Source organism: Anas acuta, chromosome 4, assembly GCF_963932015.1.
Source record: "Anas acuta chromosome 4, bAnaAcu1.1, whole genome shotgun sequence".
In the NCBI taxonomy this organism is placed as follows: domain Eukaryota; kingdom Metazoa; phylum Chordata; class Aves; order Anseriformes; family Anatidae; genus Anas; species Anas acuta.
The window spans coordinates 65,830,324-65,853,461 of NC_088982.1; the positions used below are offsets into that span (position 1 = coordinate 65,830,324).

The window sequence follows — 23,138 nt, forward strand, 5'->3', positions numbered from 1 at the left end:
ACTCTGTATTTCTCTGTCACAAGCTTCTTCTGTTACACTAATGAGATTAGTAGGACACTAAAAAATGAGACCTTTCAATAGTTTTTACTTGGTTAAAATTTTAAAAAAGCTATCTTTTTCTCACTAAGTCGCACTTTACTGATTCTATTCATGCACTACATTGAATACTATTAGTATCCTATTTATAAGGCCAGAGAATGGTTTGGGAATATCTTAGTAGCACTGAAAGCTTTTGAATTTTGTTCCTTTATAAATAATAACTGGTGAAAAAGAAAGGTAAAATGAGAAAGGAAAAGTTGATTTCAAAATTTAATAGTTTATCAAAAGTAAATGAATTTGGTACTTAGTAAAATGGAAATTCTCTTACATAGCAATGTTTTGAAATTGTTTTTGAGCATGTTTTCTTAAAAATATATTAAAATAAATAAATGTGGATTCAGCTGGAAGAAAAGATCAGTGAGCAAACTTTAGAAATTAACAGTGTATAACCACAGTATTATAAAGCAATGTATTTTTAAGAATATATGTTTTGTTTTAATTTTATTTTATTTTATTTTACTTTATTTTACTTTATTTACATATTACTGAGTTTAAAAGGAGTGTTTTTTAATGCAGAATGATGTACTCACACAGTTCTATCATAATGTGGAAATATTTTCATGTGTGCATGCTGCATATAGATTCCCTCTTTTAGCATAAACTGTCTCATTCTGGTGACCTTTTTCCTGTACAAACATGGCATCTGTTGTAAATATTTTCTAACTAGAACTGTCGTACACAAGCTGAAGATTTGTATTTCCATTTTTGTGTGCATTATCATTTAACTCATGGTTATGTTGATCATTGGTGTGAAAGAAGCTTTATTATTACATGCTGCCTGCATGCTGGCTTACAACAGAAATGAACAATGTTCATATAACTTTGTGTTGCCATCAAACCATTCATCTTTAAGATTTCATTTCATTTTTCTTTTCTTTTTTCTTTTTCTTCTTTTTATTTTTTTTAAAGGCCCTGTGGAATTCTTCATGTTCTGAAGGCTTAGTTTACAAACCTATCAGCATCTCATTGGTTCCATCATTATTAAACTAAAAAAAAAACCAACATCTGGACACTCCACACTTATGGATTTAATTAAATACTGCTGTATATGAAATGAGCTGCAAGTTACCATTATTGGCAAAATTGGATTACTTTGTATTTACATTATCAACAGCCAAACATCACTCTTTTGTCAGCAATACATGCATTATTAAATGTATTAATGAGTAAATTATTAGTAATATATCACGAAGTTATTATCATAAATAAAATTCATTTATTCTTATTGTACGTACTTTAATCATCCATTGGTGATTCACAACAAGTAAGAAAATACTTCAGTGATGCTTCTCTCTGAGATTGGAAATACATCAAGATGTGGAAACCTAAGGAAACTATTAGTATTGCAACCTTATATTTTTGTCTTCCAGTAATAATACCTTTGCACTGTTTGTAAATACAGGGTCAGTGCCTTTCAGTATTTGCTCTGTTTGATGAATTCATATTTGTAATTTACATGTGAGATTCAAGAGACATTTCTGCAGGGGATTTCTTAACCTTTTATAAGGTTAGAACTTACTCATCTTTATCCTATGAAATGGGAGCTGATCCACTGTGATTTTTGAATCCATTTGAATCACAGCTTTACTCTACTTTTTATGTTATTTTTTGAGTACTTTGGCTTCTAAGAGATGTTGCTAAGACACCACCAATGCACGTGAGCAAAAAAAAAAAATCAATTGTATTTCCTGGACATGAAGGTGTTACTTAGAGCAGTCCAAAAAAAAAAAAAAAGAAAAAAAAAGTCATCGCTGGATTATGGCCTTATTAATCAAGAAATGAGAAGCAAAATGGAGGGTTTACCACAAACCCTGTCACCACTTCTTTCAGTGTTCCCTTACCCCTGATTGACTTAATTCACCTGAGGATGTACTTCATTCACTCACCTTTACCAGGTAAGATAAGAAGGCAACTGTGCAAGCAGTATGCTTAAACCTTTCCTGCTAATATGTTCTTGTACAAACAAGAGGTAATACTTCAATCTTCTTGCTGTGCCATTTTGATCAGGCCACGTAGTGTATAGTAGGAACATTTATTCAACCTGAGCAACTGTTCAACATCTTTGGCTTTAATTTTTGCAGCCCTATTATTGTCATTTAAAAATAACATTTCACTGGTTATTCTGAAATGGATCTGAACTGAAAATAAAATCAAGTAACTAAAAAAGACCTGTAACTCTTTAAAGTGAACAGACCTTCACAAGTGATGTTCCATTATCTTGGCTTATTATGGTACCACTCAACATGGTGCTACAATTTACCAATCGTATTTCATCTTCTTTTGTTTACAACAGCAGTCTTCAGCATGCTCTCATTCTTTCAGTCAGTTTTCCTGAGACGTTTTTGTGTATATAATTGCATAGTTCTTTTTCTGTTTGTCAGAAGTAGCAAATACTTTACAGAAACAACTGAAATAAACATGTGCATATTACCCTTTTTGAATTTCACCTTCCTTATTGAACTTTATCTGTTGCCATTCTTCCTTCTCTTCCTTGGTACTTGAGAATCCTTCTAATAATCTTTCAGCATAGAATTGCCTACCTTTTGCTGTTTGTCATGCTTTCTCTTTTTTTTCATCAGTATCTTTATTATGCTAATATTTTCAGTCTGTGTAGGATAATGTTATCTGGAAGAGGATAGGGAAAGCATTTTTCATTGTGGTGCTTTGGCAGAGAGATTAGTATGCTGCTTAAAGAAATAGATCTAGGGAATGAAGAAAGTTGTGAAAAAAACTGCATAAGGCAGTGAAAGAAGAAGCGTAGAAGAAAAAAAAATAATCAGGATTCAGGCAAGAAGGAAAAACTAGTTTTGCTTCCTAAATGATCAGTCTTTGTACCTGTTTCTCCTGAGTCTTTATAAAAGTGTACGTAAAATACTAGGTATTTCTAAAACTTTCTTGTGGTAGAGGTGTTGCTAGCAGCTGTCACTTCATTGCAAAACTGAGCACAGTCCTATGACTTTGGGGATAATGAGCATGAGTTGGGATTTTAACTTTTCCAGGAAATTACTCATAATTTCCACTACCCTTTTCTTAATTTGTTTTAGTTTTACGTTTCTGTTTTTGTTTGTTTGTTTGTTTTTTCCTAACCTTAACAATATGAACCAATAAAAAATTACTTGGGGTTGTTTTTTTGCTCACATGTCATTCCAATGGCCTGGAAAAAAGTCATGATAGATAAGTAGATATTTAGACTTCAGGGAGAAAAAATCAAAGTATCTATTAAGGTCATAAACATACAAAAGTCACTTGTTTTATAAATTACTGTGAATGGAGGACTTATTAGAATATCTCTATACAGTGGATTTTCTCTTTACTTGGTAGCAGTTAGCAGTACAGAAGTTGTATTCAGATTTTATGCTCATGATGAAGACCAAAAAATAGTTGACAAGGCAGTAATTCTTGTGTGAAAACGTAAAACAATCTAATAAGTCTTAATTGCTCTACCAATCAGTTCTTTTGAATGTATAGTAGTGAGGAAAACAACTATTTTAGCAAATGCTGTAATAATACTGAATATGGAAAATATGCAGTTGATCCATTTATGATTTTTGCCCCCTTGCAGAGTAGTTTGATAAGAGTTCACACCAGGCTGTTACATTCAAAATCTTTTCATGAGCAAAACCCACACTTCATATGCATGGACAAGAACTTTGTTAGTCTAATTAAAGTCTTAACAATTTAATAAAATATTTTTTATTTTTATTATTACAGTTACAATGATACTAATATGTCTGTTTCAAATTATAAACAGATAAAATTAAATATACACAAAAATACTAGTACCTACAACTTTTTTTGTAATGCCCACTATTGCACAGCTTCTCTTGATATAAAGGTCAATAGCTCCGTGTCAGTCATGGGAGTGGTACCATTACAGCAAATCTGGTATCACAGATCCTTGTCAGGACTCTGATGTTAACATTGATTTCTTTCCTACTCCACTTTTTGGGGGTCCTCTTGGGATCTCTCTTATATGTTTGCTCACATGTTCTACACCTTGCTTTTTCTCATTGATCTGCAAGTCAGTCCACATGACGTCTCTGTTACCTTTGCAACCAGTTTTACTGTGCTCCAAAGGTTTCCTTCCTTTGATGGTGAGTAACTGCTGCTGAGTTGTTCATAGACCTGGGGCATCTGGTATCATCCAGTGTCTGTGCTTTTAATGCATTAGCTGTCACCCATGCCTATACGTGTTTTGGTTTCCTTTTTGTTTAAAGATCATTCTTCACTGAAAAAGTGTTTGTTGCTGGTGTCTGCAAGATACAAACGTACATTTGTGTGGCATAGCATCTACTATTAGCTGCAAAGATAAACTGATTATGAAAAAATAATAATAACCTGCTCATCAGATAATTGCTCTTAGGAGCTAAAGCAAATCTTTAGGAGGGCCAGACAAAAAAATAAAAATAAATAAAAAGATAAATAAAAATAAATAAACATTGCTTGTTACAAGCAATGGCAACTGGGTGTTTATAGATATACAATGTTAAAATCTTGTTGGCAAAATACTTTATTCTCATATTGAGCATTGACATTTACAAGTCACACCTTCTTTTTCCAATTAATGTTTTGCAAGAGGTATCAAATAACCTGAATTTAGTTTCTGCACCTTTCTCCAGGGATTTCCAAAGGTCTGTTTGAGATAGTGTGAGGGTGATAAAAGTGGATATTGTGTCACTGGATGTAAAAACAAACCAAAACAAACAAAACATGGGTGCAAAAATGATACAGTTTGAGCAAATGTTCTGTTGTAGACGTTGAGAATTTGAGAAGGACCAAGAGTAATTTTAAGAGTGACAAGTAATTGGAGACAGACATATCTCCAAAAACCTGGGGTGGGATACATATGAAAAAAGGATATGTGCTGCTTAAACTGAAGGGAGATTGTTTCATTTTTTAGTGTGTGTGGTCGTTTGTTTTTTGTGGTGTTGTTTGTTTGGTTGGTTTGTTATTTAAACAAAGCCACCTAATCTTCTGAAGCAATTAAACATGGAAACCTGAAGAACAGTGTAAATGCTGGCACATAAATTATTCTGCTGTAACTCAATACGCATTTGTGCCAATAAAAAGAGCGTACAACATGTCTATTAAGAAACGTAATCACTGGGACTGTTTGAGAACATAGGTAGTTAGGTAGTATGTGCATAGTGGCAGGGTTGGAAAGTCTGCTTTTAGTTAGGATGCCTGTGGTTTATCTTCTGGAGCTGAATTTATGCAGTGCTAACTTTTTAGGTGTGTATATATGATTTGGTCATTTGTACTATAGTTTGAATTCTTCAGTATGATTTAGACCTTTGTATAAACTTCAAGAGTTTAGAAGGACAACCTTAGCTTACAATGTATGACCTATGTTACACACCAATAACCGAAACAGAAAATGTCACGTATATTACTACTCTATTACTAGTATTTTCTCAACAGAAATGCAGTGAGAACTGCAACCAGGCTGTGTACTATGCCTTTATTTCAATACAGTGCTTTTCTAGTTCATCTCATTCATTTATTCATTATTAGTAATGAAAAATTCTACTTATTATGAGTAGAATATTAGCATTAATGATAAAGCATCAAGAAGAAGCATGACGATGGGAAAGGATGAGAAATGACATTTGGGGAACAATAACACATTTCTTTTGTAGTGTACAAAAATGTATTAAATTGAAAACAGAATATGGGTAACAGTAATAAAAGAAAAAAGTGTTTTTTTTGTTTGTTTTGTTTTTAATTAGCAAACGCATTGCCTAAAAAACTTGCAAAGAGGTATTTTGTGTGTGCACAATGGATGCTGAAGTTGCAAGTGCATAAATCATGTTACAACCTTGTGTATAGTACCAGCTTCGTTACTTTCAGGGAGATTTTTATTCATCTAAAAACATTCAGAAGAAACTTGGTAGTGCTGATAATGTTGACTATCACAATGAAATTAAGTTATAGCTTTGTGTTTGATACTAAAATAAGAGGATTAGATCTATATTGTGTAATAATGCATACAAACTAACCTATATTTGGGGAGAAATACCAACACCTTCACTGACAAAATATTATGGTTTTAAGCGAACAAGAGCAAAACACAACTGGATAAGGGGGGCAGATGATGAACACATAGAAGCAGTAGGATCTTCACACCTAAAATATATGAAACAATTTTAAGTTCAGACATCGGAGATATGAGTTTACCAATGTGCAATTATTTAAAAGTGTACATCTGAATACATTTGTGTATCTGTGTACATCTGTACTTCTTCTTCCAGTCGTTTAAATGATTGAGAAGAAAATATTAATGTCAGGCCAAATTGAAAGACAAAATGAAAAAATACAAGTTTCCCCCATTAGAGTGCAAGTTTGCAAAAGGACTGGTTCAATAGGAGAGTGGAGCCTCTCTGGCTCCAGTGGAGTTTACTTTTAAGATTCTGTGTATTTTGCAAGCATCCAAATACCCTGAAAAAAAAAAAAAAAAACAACTTGCATAATTGCAGAAAGTGCAATTACAAAAAATTACAAAAATCCTGAGACTTACATGAACTGATCAGAGTTTGTTCTGTATTTGCTCATACTCCTGCTTTCACAAGATTTTTTGGAGGCTTGTGAGACTATCCCCAGAAGCCAGGAGGTGCTTACTAGAGAAACAGTAGCTAGCATGTTAGTTGTGTACCTAAGATTGTTTACATAGTTTTGTATAACAAAATAATTCCAGGAATTTCTAATCATTGTAGTAAATAGAAGTGAGCACATTGTTTTTATGCAAGAACATTTCTGAATTGCAAAACTGAACATAAGAGCTGAAGCCACAGGCAATACTGTTAGCGGGACTCTGCAACTGTTGAGAGCATATCAGTAAACTCACACTAGGGCTACGAAGTCAGACTCATTAGAGCTTTCCTGTTCTTTAGTTGGGCTTTAAAATGGAGGGGCTGACTATGTTTCTTCAGAGAATGTAGTAGTGTCTGAGCAAACTGCTAGGTGGCTGTTGTCATGTACAAAGGCTGTCTTTGGCAATTGCCAAAGAACAAGTCACAAGAAAGCATTTAATACTGCTAGTATGGAAAAGTTTTTTGTTTTTTGTTTTTTACATTTACTTGGTGAATATATGGTGGTAGTGTATACCAAATAGTTTCTAGGGAGTAGGACATGATATTTGTCCTTTTCCTGTAGTTAAGAATGATGCTAGCTACAATTATGAAAACCTGCAAAAAGAAAATAAAGCTATTGTGAATTATTTGGATATTAAGGTCATTTTAGATATCTCTTTACATGTCTAGAAATTTGTATTGTTTTATTCTGTTTTGTATCAATTAAGAAATTTGCAAATCAGTTTTCTTGAACTATTCATAATAGATTCTGATTGGCAAATATCAAGAGAGCTTTACTGTATGCTGTTAACATGGATCTTAGACTTCCTGCAAAACAGCTATTTTCAGTTGACAATGCAGATGTAAGATTTAATTAAAATACTTACACATTGTTTTGGGCATCTACAGAAAACAGTCTGCCACAAAGCTTACTTTTCAGTAGTGTTTTGCATTATGTTATATTTCATAATGCAATGAATTTCAGTAGGTCTTGCCACTTTTCTGGCTAAACACAATGTTTTTTTATGTTTTTCATACCACACATTGGTGAAAGATCATAGCATACAAGTGTGCAGAGAGGTCAGTGACATGATGTATTCCACTGTCGTAATACTAATTTGCGCACTTTAGTACAAATAACCCTTGTTATTGTAGGCAAATATGCAAACAATTCTTAAAATTTACTTCTGAAACTCTAGGTGAATTACTGTTAGAATAAAGTTTTAATATTTTGATGATGTTGGACAGCTTTCCTTCTACTTAAGACACTTATTTCAGCATTGTTTCTGTCCTGTGTTGTTCCAACTGTTGCTTTCCATCACTCTTTGGTTGTAAGTAATGATTTTAATGTTCTGCTTTACCCTTGATAAATTTAATTAATCTATTATTACCAGTATTTCTGCATGAGCATAAAAAACATTTTCAGAGACTTGAGTCCATGAGCTTGTGAAATACACAGCTTGTTCTTGAATTAATTTGGGTAGACCACTGGTAAGATGAAATACAAATATTATTGAATAAACCCGAAAAAGCATACTAACTAAAGATTTTGCATGGCAAGATTTCTCCCCCTTTTCACACAAGGCTTTTTTTAAAGGTCAGTATCTTAAGGTTAGAGAAATCACTATCTGTTCTTTTGTCTAGAGAATTCTTGCCCAGGGTTGGCATGTTGCTTCTTTAGATTTTCTTATCCAGCAGACTCAGAGAAAACTTCTACAGAAATATTTACAGCGTACAGCTCAATATCTATAGCCAGAGGAAGCTCTCTCTTGATTGAAAAACAAAGAAGTGTGAACACCCTGATACAACCTCCATGTTCAATTTCGATTGCCAGAATGTTGTATTGAACTATCCTGAAGGCATTAGGGTGAGCCCATTTAGAACACAATATCTCTTCTGCTCATTTTCTTAGTATTTAGGTTCCCTTTCACACAATGATTTAATTTATGTGTTTGTTTGCTTGTTGCTAGAGCACATTGCCATAACTTATTAAATAAAAACACAAACATGACATTATTCTGTAACCCATACATAGATTTGCTCTACAATGTGTATGTGCAAGAATGATGTTTCAGATAGCTAGTGGGGAAACATCCCCTAGCATATGACAATTATTCACCCTTCTACCTCTCCCAAGGCAGAAGTCTAGGTCAACACTGGGGATGTTCAGCCTGAAGAAGGGAAGGCTCCAGGGTGACCTCACTGCAGCCTTTCAGTACTTAAAGGGGTCTTATAAAAATGAAAGAGAGCAATGTTTAGCTCAGGTGGATAATGACAGACAATGATAGTTATAAACTAAAAGAGGGGAGATTTAGATTAGACATTAAGAGGAAATACTTCACTCAGAAGGTGGTAAGGCACTGGAACAGGTTGCCCAGAGAAGTTGTGGATGCCACATGCTTGGAAATGCCAAAGACCAGGTTGGATGAAACCCTGGACAACCTGATCTAGTGGGTGGCATCCCTGCCCATTGGCGGGGAGTTGAGACTAGATGATCTTTAAAGTTCCTTCCAACCCAAGCTATTCAATGATTCTTTGATTCTTTATATAGAAGGATTATAATTTCATCACTATCTGTAAATGGCAACAGAACTCAAATCACAACATAGATTATCAAAGGACCATAAATGCTAGTATAATGCTAACGTGGTATCCCAGGTGCTTATTTCCATATGTGTTAATAATACTACATTTTCAAAAGGATTAAGTTACTTGATGCAACAAACATTAACTTTCATAGCTTAATATCTTACTGCAGTGTTCTTGTTTGAAAATAATTAGCTTTCTCTGATGAAATCAAAGGTTGCAGTAATTGAATACTTAAAGTCTGAGGCCTCTGTTCAACAACACAAACAAACAAAAAGTCTTTAACAGCATCTTCATAAGTAATTAAACTGGTTTCTAAAAACAATCAGCATGACATTTGTTGGTGAGCAGTGTTAAATTGGTACAGTAATCCTCATCTTCACTGAAGATTTTGCAGAAACCTGGAACCTACAAAAAAACCTCCTAGTATGTTAATTTTTATACTACATCAGTCCAAATACCTACAAGTATTTAAGTTCCAGATGCGCTCAACATCCTCCAAAAAATTAAATATATTTTTTAGATTTGGATCAAGGTAAATGTTGTAATTTTAAATATTTTCTTAATGTAAATGCCCCAGTCACAACTTCTACAAATATGCAAATGCAAATTTGGATGCAAATATGAGACCTAAGGATTTGTAGAAAAAATAATAATAATTACAGTCTTGTGGTGTTTTTTGTTTGTTTGTTTGTTTTTAAGAACGTTCTTTTTCAGTAGTGATTTTTTTTTCATCGTTGTATTTTCAGTTAGCATAATGGAGGTTTCCAGTGTGAACATTTTATAGTTAAATATGGTGAAAATTGTATTGTGCTAATTAGTATTTATTGCTGTGTAACTTTGTATGAATGCATGAAATTGTTATGTCCTGGTAAGTATTTTCTGCTGTATTTGCCTGTAAGAGGTTTTCACCATTGCTTAAATAGAAATCTTTTTTGCCTTTGAAAGGTACAAGTAGGTTGCTGTGAAGTGTGTCAGAGTTGAGAACCTATCCTTTTTGTTTGTTTGTTTTTTCGTAATGCAATCTAAAATTGAATATTTTGTTCAGTTATTTGTATGGCCTAAACAGGATAGCATGATTTATTTATTTATTTTTGCACAGTTCATAAGAACATATGTATCAAGATTGAAAAAAATAAAAATTCTGAGAACTAGGGGGACAGCAATTGCTTCCTCTTTCATTGGTTTAACTATCCAAATTTAAAAATTATCAGAGTTATGCCTTGTTACCCTTTCTGGGCTTTAAAGGCCACCATCCAAAGAATTTAGGAAGAGATAGATAGGTATTAGTTATTTTTATTATTAATAATATTCCTTGTGACTGGAGAGAGCAGGGGGCTCTGAGTATTCGGTGTTTAGAAAATCTTATTTCCTTTGTAAAATGAAACTGTTTTTTTCTATCTACAAGGTGCTTGATGAAGACAATAAAATTTTAAGTCTACATATAGTACAATATGGCACTACTTTATCAGAAAATAGTTTTGGCTTTGGCTGTATGGTTTCATATGACTTTTTCAGTATAATTATCTGATCACGTCCAGTTTTTTTACAGAACTGTGGGTATTTATCATTTTTGAGGCAGAAAAGATGTAAATATTCTGTCTGGTTTTCTTGTTTGTCTCATGTTTTAGCACACTGAACTTTGGGATCCTGATCTGTGCATACCAATAACACTACACCAAAGCAAACAGGTCCATCAAAGCAATATTTTCAGTGTCTTTCACATGGGCATGATCTGTGTCTTTGTGTATTTTCATTTACTAAAAAAGTTTCAAAAATTATGTTGAAGTACAGCTCTCTTGTTATCATTCCACTTCTCCCCCCAGATAAAAGTTATGCTAATTTCATTTATTCAATTACTTGAGCAAGTGTTATTCACAGTTAATCTCCACTTGCGTATGCTATTACAAACACTAATTAATCCTATTTGCAAAGACAAATTATGATTAATGCATGTCCTTAAAATTTACACCTAATTACACAGAATATAATCTCTAAATTTGTATAAATAGAAGTTTTAATTTTAAACATACATTTACATATACTAATTAAGGACTGCTTCATTGTATTTATGTTTGCAAACAGGTTTTGTTCTTATTACTTAACGTGATGCTCTGTGAACAGAGAGGGAAAAAATACACAGTTTTTGGCACAGGTTCCAAATACACATCTTAAAACAGATTCTGAATCTAGATTCATCTTTTGAAGTTATAAATTAGTTGAGATTTTTGTTGGGATTTGTTGGGATTTTGTTTTGGTTTTGGTTTTATTTTATTTATTTTTTGTCATTTTGATAAATACTTTTTTCTTCTTAGCAAGCTTAACATCTAATAAAGTTGATCATGGTGTACAAATAATATGTGGCTTAATTATCAATATAAGAAATTTGTTGTGTAATAATAAGTATCTCAAGATATGCAGTGAAATATATTTCTTTTGCACTTCGATATCTGGGCAATCTAAAATTCTGAAAAAGAATTTTTCTAGGATGACAACTCAATTATTACTTTTCAGGTTTTACACATTCCCCTGAATCAAAATTTATATGCACCAGTTTAATGGACAGATTTCTTTCTGTAGGTTTATCATTTATTTATAAATTCCTTGACAAAAGCCTCTGGGAAGATCTTCTGAGAGGTTTTCGTTTTCAAGTGAGTCTACAGATGTTAAACAATATAATTCTTATTGGGGAAAAATAAGAATTTACTAGAGAACAGCAAAAGCTCATAGGTGTTTATTTACTGAGATTTACTTGATAATTCCAGGTTTGATTTCTTAATAGTGCTTCATCCAACTTGGACTGTTAAGGCATTTTAATATTTTGTTTTTCTACTTCTTAAAATTTTGGATGTAATGCATTTTGGGGTCAGAAGAAGAGAAAGTTTCTGTTAATCCTTACTAAACTTGTATGCAACAGAAAAAATACTGAAACTGAAGCAGCAAGAATGGTCCTGCATTCTAAACAATTTAAAGGAACTATTTTGCTACAAAAACGCATTGCTGTTACACCAACAGAATATGAGAAGTGACTCATTTTTCTCAAAAAAAAAAAAAAGTAAGGGAATACTTTTCTGCTATAGGTGACTTACACAAATAAGTTACATTCTACTATCCATTTCAAGGACAAGTGAGAACAGTAAATTTCTTCTAATCCACCCAGGAAAACTACAGCTTATTTACAAGCTGATTCAGAATTACAAGGTAATTCTGGTTTTAACAGATTACTTCTTAAAAGGCACATTGTCACAACTATACTGACAAAATAATTGCATTTTTTAAATAGCATTTACTTCAGAAAACTTGAACCGATCCACTGCTTGCAAGTTTTCATTAGTAGCTATTACTAGCTACACCTTTTTACTTTCCATAGGCTGTTTCTTCCCTCATTTCATGTTCTGTGAAATTAAGCCCTTTGCTTCTTCACCTGATATTAATTCTTCAGGTCTACTGAAAGCATGTTAATCCAACCTCACATATTGTGGTACTGTTGTATCACTGAAGTTTCTGCATTTTTTTCTGTGCAGTTGCCTACCTCACATATAAAATATAATTTCCTCAAAGTCCTAGCTTGGAAACAGCCCAGGACATTATTATTCATTCGTATTTATTCTTATATTAATTTATTCCTATTCATATGTGGAAATATGATTTTAGGTACTGAACAATTATTACCCTAAAATTAGTGTATGTTTGTCTGTTTAAAGGCTTTCTGGAAAAAGATCTTCAAAATCAAAATGTATCATATGTTAAATACAACACCATCCATTTCACTGGCATCTAATTTAAACAAATTACAGCTCTTCATTAGGTCCTTATTTATCCTTTATTTTAAAAGTTTAAGCAATGTAATTTGTGTAATGTTTTTCTTAAAATAATGTTGCTGTTAAACTTCCAAAACTGTTCACAAGATGTGATCTAATGGTAATGTATGTAGTAATGTCTGCCAGGGCCTTAAGAGAGCCAGAAACAATCACTGGTGAGGTGATTTGAGTCTGGTTTGAGTCTCCCTGTATATGTCCTCATTTGGGATATTCACTAGAGTTCCCATAATCCCTTGAATGTCACATTTAAATGCTTCATCTTTTTCAAGGCCTTAAGAAAGCAGAATTATTGTAGTGGCAATATGAGTTATCTGCAGGGAGGGAATTATTGCCAGAACCTGGATTGCTACATTTTCCACTCCCTACATTTTCCATTATTTCTTGCTCCTTTTGAAAGTTCAGATACAATCGTGATGTGATGGCTGTATGTACTGGATTAATTTCAGTAAGAAATCACCTTAGTTTGTATATATATATACACACAGGTGAATCAGAAGTTTATTGGCAAAGAACACAAAGTAATCCTTATTATCCATTTAATACTGGTATGATCTCCCGAGTGTGCTGCAGTGTTTTGGGGAATGCATTTCAAGACCAGAGATAAATCAATCTGTGAAACTTCAAAGGAAGCAGGGTGGGTGGGGTGGGGAGGGAACAAAGCAGAACATGGAATTCATTCACTACTTCCCATTGTCACGCAGATGTTTCTTTCAGGAAAGCAGGGCTCATTACACCTAACAGTTTCTTGGGAAGACAAATGCCATCACTTCAAACATTTCCCTCTTTCTCCTTCTTTACCTCAGCTTTTATTGCTAAGCACGATGTCATATGGTGTGGAATATCTCTTTGGTGAGTCTGGGTCAGCTATTCTGGCTGTGTCCCCTCCTAGCTTCTTGTGCACCCTTCAGCCTCCTTACTGGCAAAACAGCATCAGAAGTAGGAAAGTCTTTGTGTAAGCAACTTCTCTGCAACAACTAAAGACATCGGTTTGTCACCACTGTTCTCTTAAAAAATCCAAAATACAGCACCATACAAGCCCCTATGAAGAAAATTAACTCTTATCCCAGCCATAAATAAATAAAAACCATGACACTGCCTAATGTCTTAAATCCTTAAATAATCAACCTCAGAGTTGCACATTGTAGTTAGTTGATAGACTTGCTTTTAGAAATGAAGCAGCACTACTAATTTTGTGAACTGTGTTTTTAACTGGATTATTAAAAATAGTTCAGTTACTATATGTACCATAGTGCTGAAACCCTGAAGCTATTGAAAGAGGTAGTTTAATGTTTTCTAGGAAAACTCATTGCTATTAGTGGAAGACTGGCAAAAGATAGATGCATCTACTCATCAATATTTAATTCAGACAAATTTATCTTAATATTTTCAGAAGCACCCATCATTAAATTTATTCCCTAAACTCAACTGAAGTGTCTTGGAGCTCCATCCTTAATCTAACATCCTGCAAACCCATAAGTATAGGAGTGAGATGTTTATGTAGTATGTTAGCTCCAAATGTTCATTTCTCTCTTTTGTTGACAGCTATTCAGTCAACTGTTACTAGATCTTATGGGATGATGGTTTAATAAATGTGGGAAGAAAGGATTAATGCATAAATACAACTTGCAAATATTTTTTATGCCTGTAAGTGACAGTAATATCTGGCTTTCTCTGTTGGGAATTGGTTAATCAAGGTGTTTTGTATGTCAATAACACAGATATCAGCATCACTGTTGAATTTAAAGAGTATCTCTAAATGGATCTGAAGTCTTCTATGGACATAGCGTCAGCCTTAGCCTTTGATATGCCAGGGTGTAAGATACCATATCCTGGTCATTATGGTGCAAGAGGAAAGTTTAAAAACGTTTGGAAAGTGTTACTTACAGTTACCGTAAGGGATTTTTTATTTTAGTTTCCTAACAACCTGGTGTGGCTGTTATAGTACTGGCAGATTCAAGGTTTGGATCTCCTTGTTACATATATACCTCACTTTTTTCTTTTTTTTTTTTTTTAAATCATAGTACTGGCAGATTCAAGGTTTGGATCTCCTTGTTACGTATATACCTCACTTTTTTCTTTTTTCTTTTTTTCTTTTTTTAATTCTTCTTTGTAGTATACAATTCATGATGACAGCATAGTTTCAGCTAAGAGGTGACTTAACAAGGTGATATGGACTCTTTAATGAAATGTCATGGTGTGTTGAGGATTTCCATAAAAGAGAATATACTGAAGCCTCATTTTTCTAAGTATAGGTAGATAAATGCATGACGTAACCTTCTGCTGTTACTTCAGGTGACAGTAGATGAAAAGATGCATCTTTTCAGTTGATGCATCCTGAGTGCTCAAAGTGAACAACCAATACCATGTTATCTTAATAAGCTGGAAGACCTTTAGAAGATTCAGTGGTAAATATATTTATCTCTGCTTCCATTTGCTTCTATGACTCTTGGAGAGTACAGGAATTTCATCATGTTTTCACAGGTGACTAGCACAAGGCACATAAATTTAGTGTTGGTGTGCTATGCAAGTTTAGCTTTGGCTGTAACCTAAAGTAACCTTAAATAAACTAACCTACAGTAACCTAAAGCCATGAAAAACATTTAAGATATAAGGAAGAGGTGGTGAAAAGAGAAATACAGATTGAAGTATTCATATCCAACTTCTGTGTGTATGACTTGCACACACAAGAGACAGGTGGAGATAGGTCCCAGTGGAGAAACATTGAGAAACTGATGTCTCCTTCCCAAGTTTGTCTAGCCTGGTACAAGATTTTTGAACACCTGGTCCATCGATGTTTGCCAAGTAATCTATGCAGTGGAGTTGCAATGTATAAAATGATTCTTAGAGAATATTGTGTATTGCTCTCTAAATTAGTTATTATTACCTGTATGTTACAAGCTCTTGATTGAGACAAGACATGTGGTGGTTGTGGTTACTACTTTGACATTTTTATCAAATAGATTTGTTAAAAACAGGTTATACCTTCTCCCTTGTTCTGTGTATAGGATTTGTCTGATGTTGTAGTAAGGTTATTCATCTCACTAGGCCACCTGAGCTCAGGTGAGCACTAATGATTCTGTGAAGGGATTGGGACCTTCATCTTGTATCAAATTCTAAACACTTCTAATGTGAAGTTTTCCAGGTGGTTAATCATAAGCAGAATTCTTTCATCTGTGGCACGTCTTGGAGAAACCTGTTGGTATACCTAGTTTGGTCAGAGAATTTGTCTCGTGCTGCTACAGATCTGCTTTGACAGAAAATGTTGCAAGTTGCTTGTTCCTAGAGAGCCATGCTACAAATGGTGAGCAGTTGACACACGAGCAATTAATGTCCCACATTCTTGATGACGATGTAGTAAATTATGTAAATACCTTCAGGAAGATTACTTGTCTGTTTTTGGACCAGTTTGTCTGGTTTTGGACAGCTCTAGAAGGTACAGCATGATGGCTTGATATTTCAAAGACATGCAAACATTAAAAGTTATTCTCTGATAAATTTAATGCTTAAAAACAATCCTTGCACACCACTATCCATTAAAAAACAAACAACAAACTAACAAAAAATAAAGTAAAAAAAAAATAAAGCTATGTACAACATGATTAGAAGGAGGAGAAACACTTACTGGGATAGTACAATTGAAGCTCAGTCTGATAAAGAGCATTTCACTTCATCTCAAAAAGATACAGAAGTCTGTATTAGCATATACAAAAAGAAATAGTCCATGCCTACTTTGTAAGTCCTATTACCAAAACATCATGTATATGCACATTTTCATTTTACTGTCTTCACAGAATTACTACCCAAATCATTTTATAGCTTTTGGAAAAATGTAGAAGTAGTTCTACATGTTAATTAGGTACTTGTTGAAGATAAAATGCTGTCATAAATCTTATGACACTGAAGGGAGCAATATATCAGTGATATCTTAATACTGGTATTTTTGCTTTCTCATTGTCATTGCCATCTTATTCTGTATATGTAGCTGTAATGTCACTTGGTGTATTGAGAATTATTCTGGCATTCCCTTTACCTTTTTGTACTTGCATTTGTCTCACAAGCATTGTTTAGCACCAAAGCTTTTGAATTTGTTGGAAGGAAAACTGTTTTCCGACTTTATGGTGCTGCTGCTGCATGATCTCACATATGCTATTTTTCCTTTTGTACCTCAGTTTCCTCATTTGCCATTTTCTGAAGTGCTTTGAATTTTTTGAATGTCAAGATTTATTCTTTATTAGAAAATGGTACCAGCTTTTGTTATTTGCATAAAATTTGTGATGCTGCATTATTGGTTTATATATGTTCAGTAGAGGTAAAAAGTGCAATGGCTGGATGTCCATATTTTACATAAAAAGAAGTGTTTATAATACTGTGGTGGTTTTACCTTGCTAGGCAGCTGAACTCTACCACAACCACTCTCTCACTCCTGCTCCTCAAAAGAGGAGGGGAAGAAGAAAAGGAAAGAAACAAGTCATGAGTTGAGATAAGGATAATTTAATTTAAGGAAAAATAATTATTAAGGGAAAATTATTATTAATCAAATAATTTAACTAAAGGAAAAAAGGAAAGGGGGAGAGGGAAAAACAAACAAAAAACAAACAAGCAAAGGCTGTGTGAAAGTGTAGAGAAAAGAAATTACTCGCTACTTCCCACCAACGAGCAATGCTTGACCACATCCTTGAGGCAGGGCCTCAACGTGCATAGCAGGTGTTTGGGAGGACAGACGTTTTCACGAGAGCCCACCCCTCATCTCTTCTTCCTTTTTCCACCTTTTATTGCTGAGTGTGACATCACATGGTATGGAATATCCCTTTGGTTGGTTTAGGTCAGCTGCCCTGGTGATGTTCCTTCCTCACCTCTTGCCCATCCCCAGCCTGCTGGCTCTGGGGGGGGTTAGTGGAATGACCGCTGCCAGAAGTGGTCTACTAAAAAGCAAACTTTGCATGTGAGAAGGCTTTTATTAAATTTAGTAATATTTCTAGAAGAGTAAACTGAAAGACAACTCTGTCCTTTTTTCTTTTCCTTTAAAAAAAATAAAAAAATCACATCGTGATGCTGTGCCAGCACTGCTCAGCAGCAGACACAACACTGGTGTAATACCAGTGCTGTTCTAGCTCCAAATGCAAAGCACAGCACTGTATGGGCTGCTGCAGGGAAAGTTAACTCCATCCCAGCCAGACCCAGTACAAACATGAAAGCCATTAGCTAATCAGATTGTTGTTAGCATCTAAGGGTTTTAAAATTACCTATTTAAACTGTTATTTTGATTAAAGCACCACAAAATATGGAGCAGCTGGACAGCAACTTACAATATGAGCCTTAAGATGTTTCCAAACTAATAATTCTTGGTATGTACTATGTCTCATTTTCCTTCTGGATTGACATAACCTACTACTACATAGCAAGGTTGAGCTAATGTATCAGGCTTTAAGGAAAAAAATAGAGAAAAATAACTCAAAATAGAGAAATACATCTCAAAAAGACAGGACTTGTACCAGTGAGTTCTGCTGTATTTTTGTATGATCAGTCCATTGGATTGCACTTTTACATTCTGGTCCTTTTGAATTTGATTTAAGGCTGTACCATTTTGTTTTTGTAAAGTATCAGTTGGCATTGTGTGTCAATTGAGTACTTTCTGGTTGCAGATAGACGCTATTTTGGGTTACCTTGTAAAGATATCAAGATGCTTCCTTTAATTTTCTAAGTGAGCCATCTGGCTGTTTTGTGGGGTTATTTGGGGTTTCCTTTTTTCCTTTTGAAGTGTAGAAGGATTCATTATCTTCAGACATGCCCAACTCAGATCACAGCTTCCCTGACTAGTTTATACTACTATTGCACCAGTCAAATAGAAGCACTGTAAACCTAAAGCCTGCGTGCACTTCTTATTGCCTTGTTCCTTTCAAGAAGACATCGTATAGAGATCAGAAGAGGATTTAATTCCAAGGAAAACATGGTTTCCTATCAGAAAGAAAAATACTTACATCTGTGTGTTTCAAACAAATATTTGTTGTAGTGCATATCTTAATGTAACAGACAGTATAATGAGAAACGTAACTTTACATTAAGTGTATATTAAGTGTATATACATGTATTAATAGTAGCATACAAAAAGAAACGTCCTGTTTCATCAGGAAATGCAGTGACTCCAAAGCTGACCTCTGCATCAATATTTTTGGGACATAAAAATATATATATATATAAATTAAAATGCTGTGTAAGGCATTTTTCATATTTCCTTTTCTTTGCTTTTTTTTTCATTGTTTACTGTTTGCTTTGCAATGACCTCTATTTTTTCAGATTGATACTGATCAGATGGTGGAGAGCATGAGCTACATTGAGAATGTGAGCCTGTGAGCTGCCAGCAAAATATTTTGCTGAGGCAGCAGGTTGCTAAATTGAGAGAGATGTGCTGAATGATAGATAACAGGAATTATCTTAATAAGTGTCCCCTATTGAAAGTGCTAGAAATTAATATATCCAAAACCAGCTTGTGCTGCTTTTACGTATCTTGTGTCTCTCCTGCTGTGCTCAATGGTAGAGGACTGGTAAGTAATGTACTAGTTAGTCCTTTGGGTAGCTGATTGAGTCTGAGGTTTCAATTTTAATTTAATTGCTAAAATTGTCTTCTGCAAAAGTTTTTTTTTATTATTATTATTTTTGATAAAGAATTGCCATCTTATGAAAGTGCCCATCAAAAGTCCAGTTATGTTATTGAAAGATAAGAAAGAATTAGTGTGACAACATGAGTACTAGCCTCAACATAACTAACTGTACACAACTCATTTCTGTGTACTTGCTACAGAAGTATTAATTTCTTTAAAGTATTTTCAGTTACTTTTTTTCTGCTGATTTACAGGGTTACTAGAATTATCTAAAAATACAAATAGAAATTTGGGGGGGGGCAGGGGATAATTATTTGAAATGACAAGATAAAATAGTAGCAGTTAACTGTATATTGACAGTATGAAATTTGTATTGCAAAAAAAATAGATCCATTTCATAGCTACCTTCAGGTTAGTACATCTAAAAATGCACTCTAAATTTATGCCAGGATACTGCATCATTAATATTTAATGGAGAAATAAATCTAGGTATCATCAGAATAGCAATGCTATAATCTTTGGAGTAATGTGTCTCATGTGGGTGGGCATGAATGGCAAGTAAGATAGGATGAAATATGCAGCTTTATGTGAGGCACTGTGGGGGATTGGTGAAGATCTGGTTGCTATTCTTGAAACACAGGATGGTAATGTCCTATAAAATCAGACTTGCACCATAAAAGAGAAAGAAACATTAACATAAAATAAAAGCTAAGAAATGTTATATGCTGTTACTTTCATGACAGTGAAACTCCACCATAAACAGACAACAGATATTTAGAAATTATTGTTAGAATTATTTTCCCTCTTGCAGTAATTTGTTTACCTAATTCCAGTAACTAGTTTTCTGTAAATAACAAAAACAAATATTTAAATAAGAAAGATTAACCATATGAAAGAGCAATTTTGGCTCATTTGTTGGCATTGGGTCTGTGGATTGAATCTCTGCTCATTCCTTAAAGGAAATACTAGGAGAATCCTAGTCAAGAGCATAGCCCAATATCAGAATTTTTATTGAAGCTTCATTAGCTGATGATAGATTTCATCTATCTAGCACTTAGCTGTCTTCCCACATATTGCATCTTTTGCAGGTTTAATTAATGATTTCTTCAATTTAAGACTACTTTTAGAACTCTGCTGAAATTTTAACATTCTTCCAGACACTGCTAGAATTGGCTTCTCATCAACACAGGATGAAATTCTATTATGATCACTATTATTTACGGTTTGTCATTGGTTGTGACTCATCTAGTGATACTCTCAAGCCATGTTAGTTTAATTTTGTCATTAAGCTTTCTGACATGATTTACCAGTTTGATTGTATTGCTTATTGAAAGTAATAAATAAAAAAAGAGCATCAGTAATTCAGAGTTTTTACATCTTTTTAAGTGACTCATGAAAATTAAACATTTTAGAAGCACCTAGGTAGAAAACAATTAAAAAAAAATCCAAATTTATCCCAATTTATCCTGTTTAAATGTACCATTAATAAAGACAGTGTTGTTTTTTGTATTGACTCAAAGTAATACTAGGAAAAAAAAAAAAAAGCACATAAGTTTCCTGACCATCTCTACAAAGGCTTTATATATTTATAAATTATATTTACATTAGTGTACATTTTAAGCTCTTTATTTTTCCCATTAACTCAAAAAATTCAATTGATAAGACTCAATAGCCTAAACTACTCTATTTTTTATTTTATGCATAAAGAGATTACATGCCAATGAATTACCATAATAGACAAGTGAGCTGTTGTTTTAGCAGATAAAACAGTCATGTGCAATTATTTCTTGAGTCTGTGGCATTAGCTTTTTTTTTTTTTTCCCGTCTTAACAGTAATAAACCAAGTATTTACCTATTTACCTAAGAAAATACAGGAAGCTGAAGAACCTCACTCAAAAGCTTATTTTCTCTGTAAGTATGGTACATGTTACCAATAAAGTTCCCAAAATTTGTTGCACCTTTTTTGCCCCTGAATAAATCTAAGTCATGTAAACAAGTAGGTACCCTCCGTCCTGCATCTATGCATAAATCCTTTATTTATTTATTTAAAGTATTTCCCTTTTCTGCTGTTTTTAGCAGCTGCATCTTACTATAGTTGTAATTGTTAACTATTTCTCCCTCTTGTAGATACATTTTAAATATATTTATTTCTCGAAGGTATTTGATTATTTAGTTATGTATTAACAAAAACTTAAAAGAGTTGAGAGCATACACATATTCTTGCTCATTAAGGAAGGTCCATAAGAAGCCCATAGAGGTAGGAGAAGTCTCAGATAAACAGAGACTGTAATTCAATGACTTATTTAATATTTGTAAGCTTTGTTAATGTACTAGAAACAAAAGTCAAACAGAAGCACCGGTAGTCTTTGGAGTTTTGTTGAGTTGGATGCTAGATGCTAGACTATCCGTCCTACGACAAGAGGGGAAATTTATAGCAGAGCTAGGGATGTAGCCAAAATACTTTAAAATGTTACTCAGCTCCTAAGAGAGAAGCATCTGCTGTCCCATTTACTTTATTTGACAATTAATCAAGGTGTACTACCCAAAGAAGGGAAAAGATCTGTATTTCACTTTCTTTCATGCACTGCATTTTTTTTTACCTTTTAATTTCATATTGTGAACTTCTGTCCACAAAACGTAGTTGGAGTTGAAATATGTAGCTTTGACCATAGCTTGTAGATTTGCACCAACAGTAGATTAACAGAATCACAGAATTGTCTAGGTTGGAAGAGACCTTCAAGATCATCAAGTCCAACCTCTGACCAAACGCTAACAGTCCCCACTAAACCATATCCCTAAGCTCTACATCTAAACATCTTTGAAAGACTTCCAGGGATGGTGACTCCACCACTTCCCTGGGCAGCCCATTCCAATGCCTAACAACCATTTTGGTAAAGAAGTTCTTCCTAACATTCAACCTAAACCTCCCCGGCACAACTTTAGCCCATTCCCCCTCGTCCTGTCACCAGGCACGTGGAAGAATAGACCAACCCCCACCTCGCTACAGCCTCCTTTAAGGTACCTGCAGAGTGCGATAAGGTTGCCCCTGAGCCTCCTCTTCTCCAGGCTGAATTGTTTTTATTTATTTGTTTGTTTGTATTATTATTTTTTGTTGTTGTTGTATTATTCGGTATTATTATTTGGTATTTATCAATAAAGAAATTTAATGAATTAGAAATGCTTTTCTCACTGCACGTTTGAGACAGTAATAGGTGTTTACATGCTCACTGTATAACCACTGTGTCCTCTCGGCCTTACAGTCCAAGAAGACTTGCAATATGTATGTGTAAAACACTGCTAGAATGTTAGCCTGGGTGTACAGTGCTGAAAATTTTATATATGACTTTTTAAAAAAATTCCAGTCATTAAAAAAACAGCAACAAATATAATGACTGGTCAATTTTTTAAGTTGTGCTTCAGTTATATCTGACTTTGTCAGAATTTTAAAACTTTGTAAGTACTTT

At 33.9% G+C, this 23,138-nt stretch overlaps 1 protein-coding gene across 5 annotated transcripts in view; it reads left to right on the top strand.

Moving 5' to 3' along the window:
• Positions 1 to 23,138, top strand: part of CCSER1 (coiled-coil serine rich protein 1) — a 664,709-nt gene that overhangs the window by 444,130 nt on the left and 197,441 nt on the right. Inside the window, exon 10 of one of the 5 annotated variants that reach the window (XM_068681712.1) lies at positions 1,009 to 1,329. The exons of the other annotated variants lie outside the window; for them this stretch is intronic. Within the exon in view, the coding sequence (XP_068537813.1) occupies positions 1,009 to 1,089 (81 nt within the window). The 3' untranslated portion in view covers positions 1,090 to 1,329. Of the gene's footprint in view, positions 1 to 1,008; positions 1,330 to 23,138 lie in introns of those variants that run through there. 5 annotated transcript variants of the gene reach the window in all.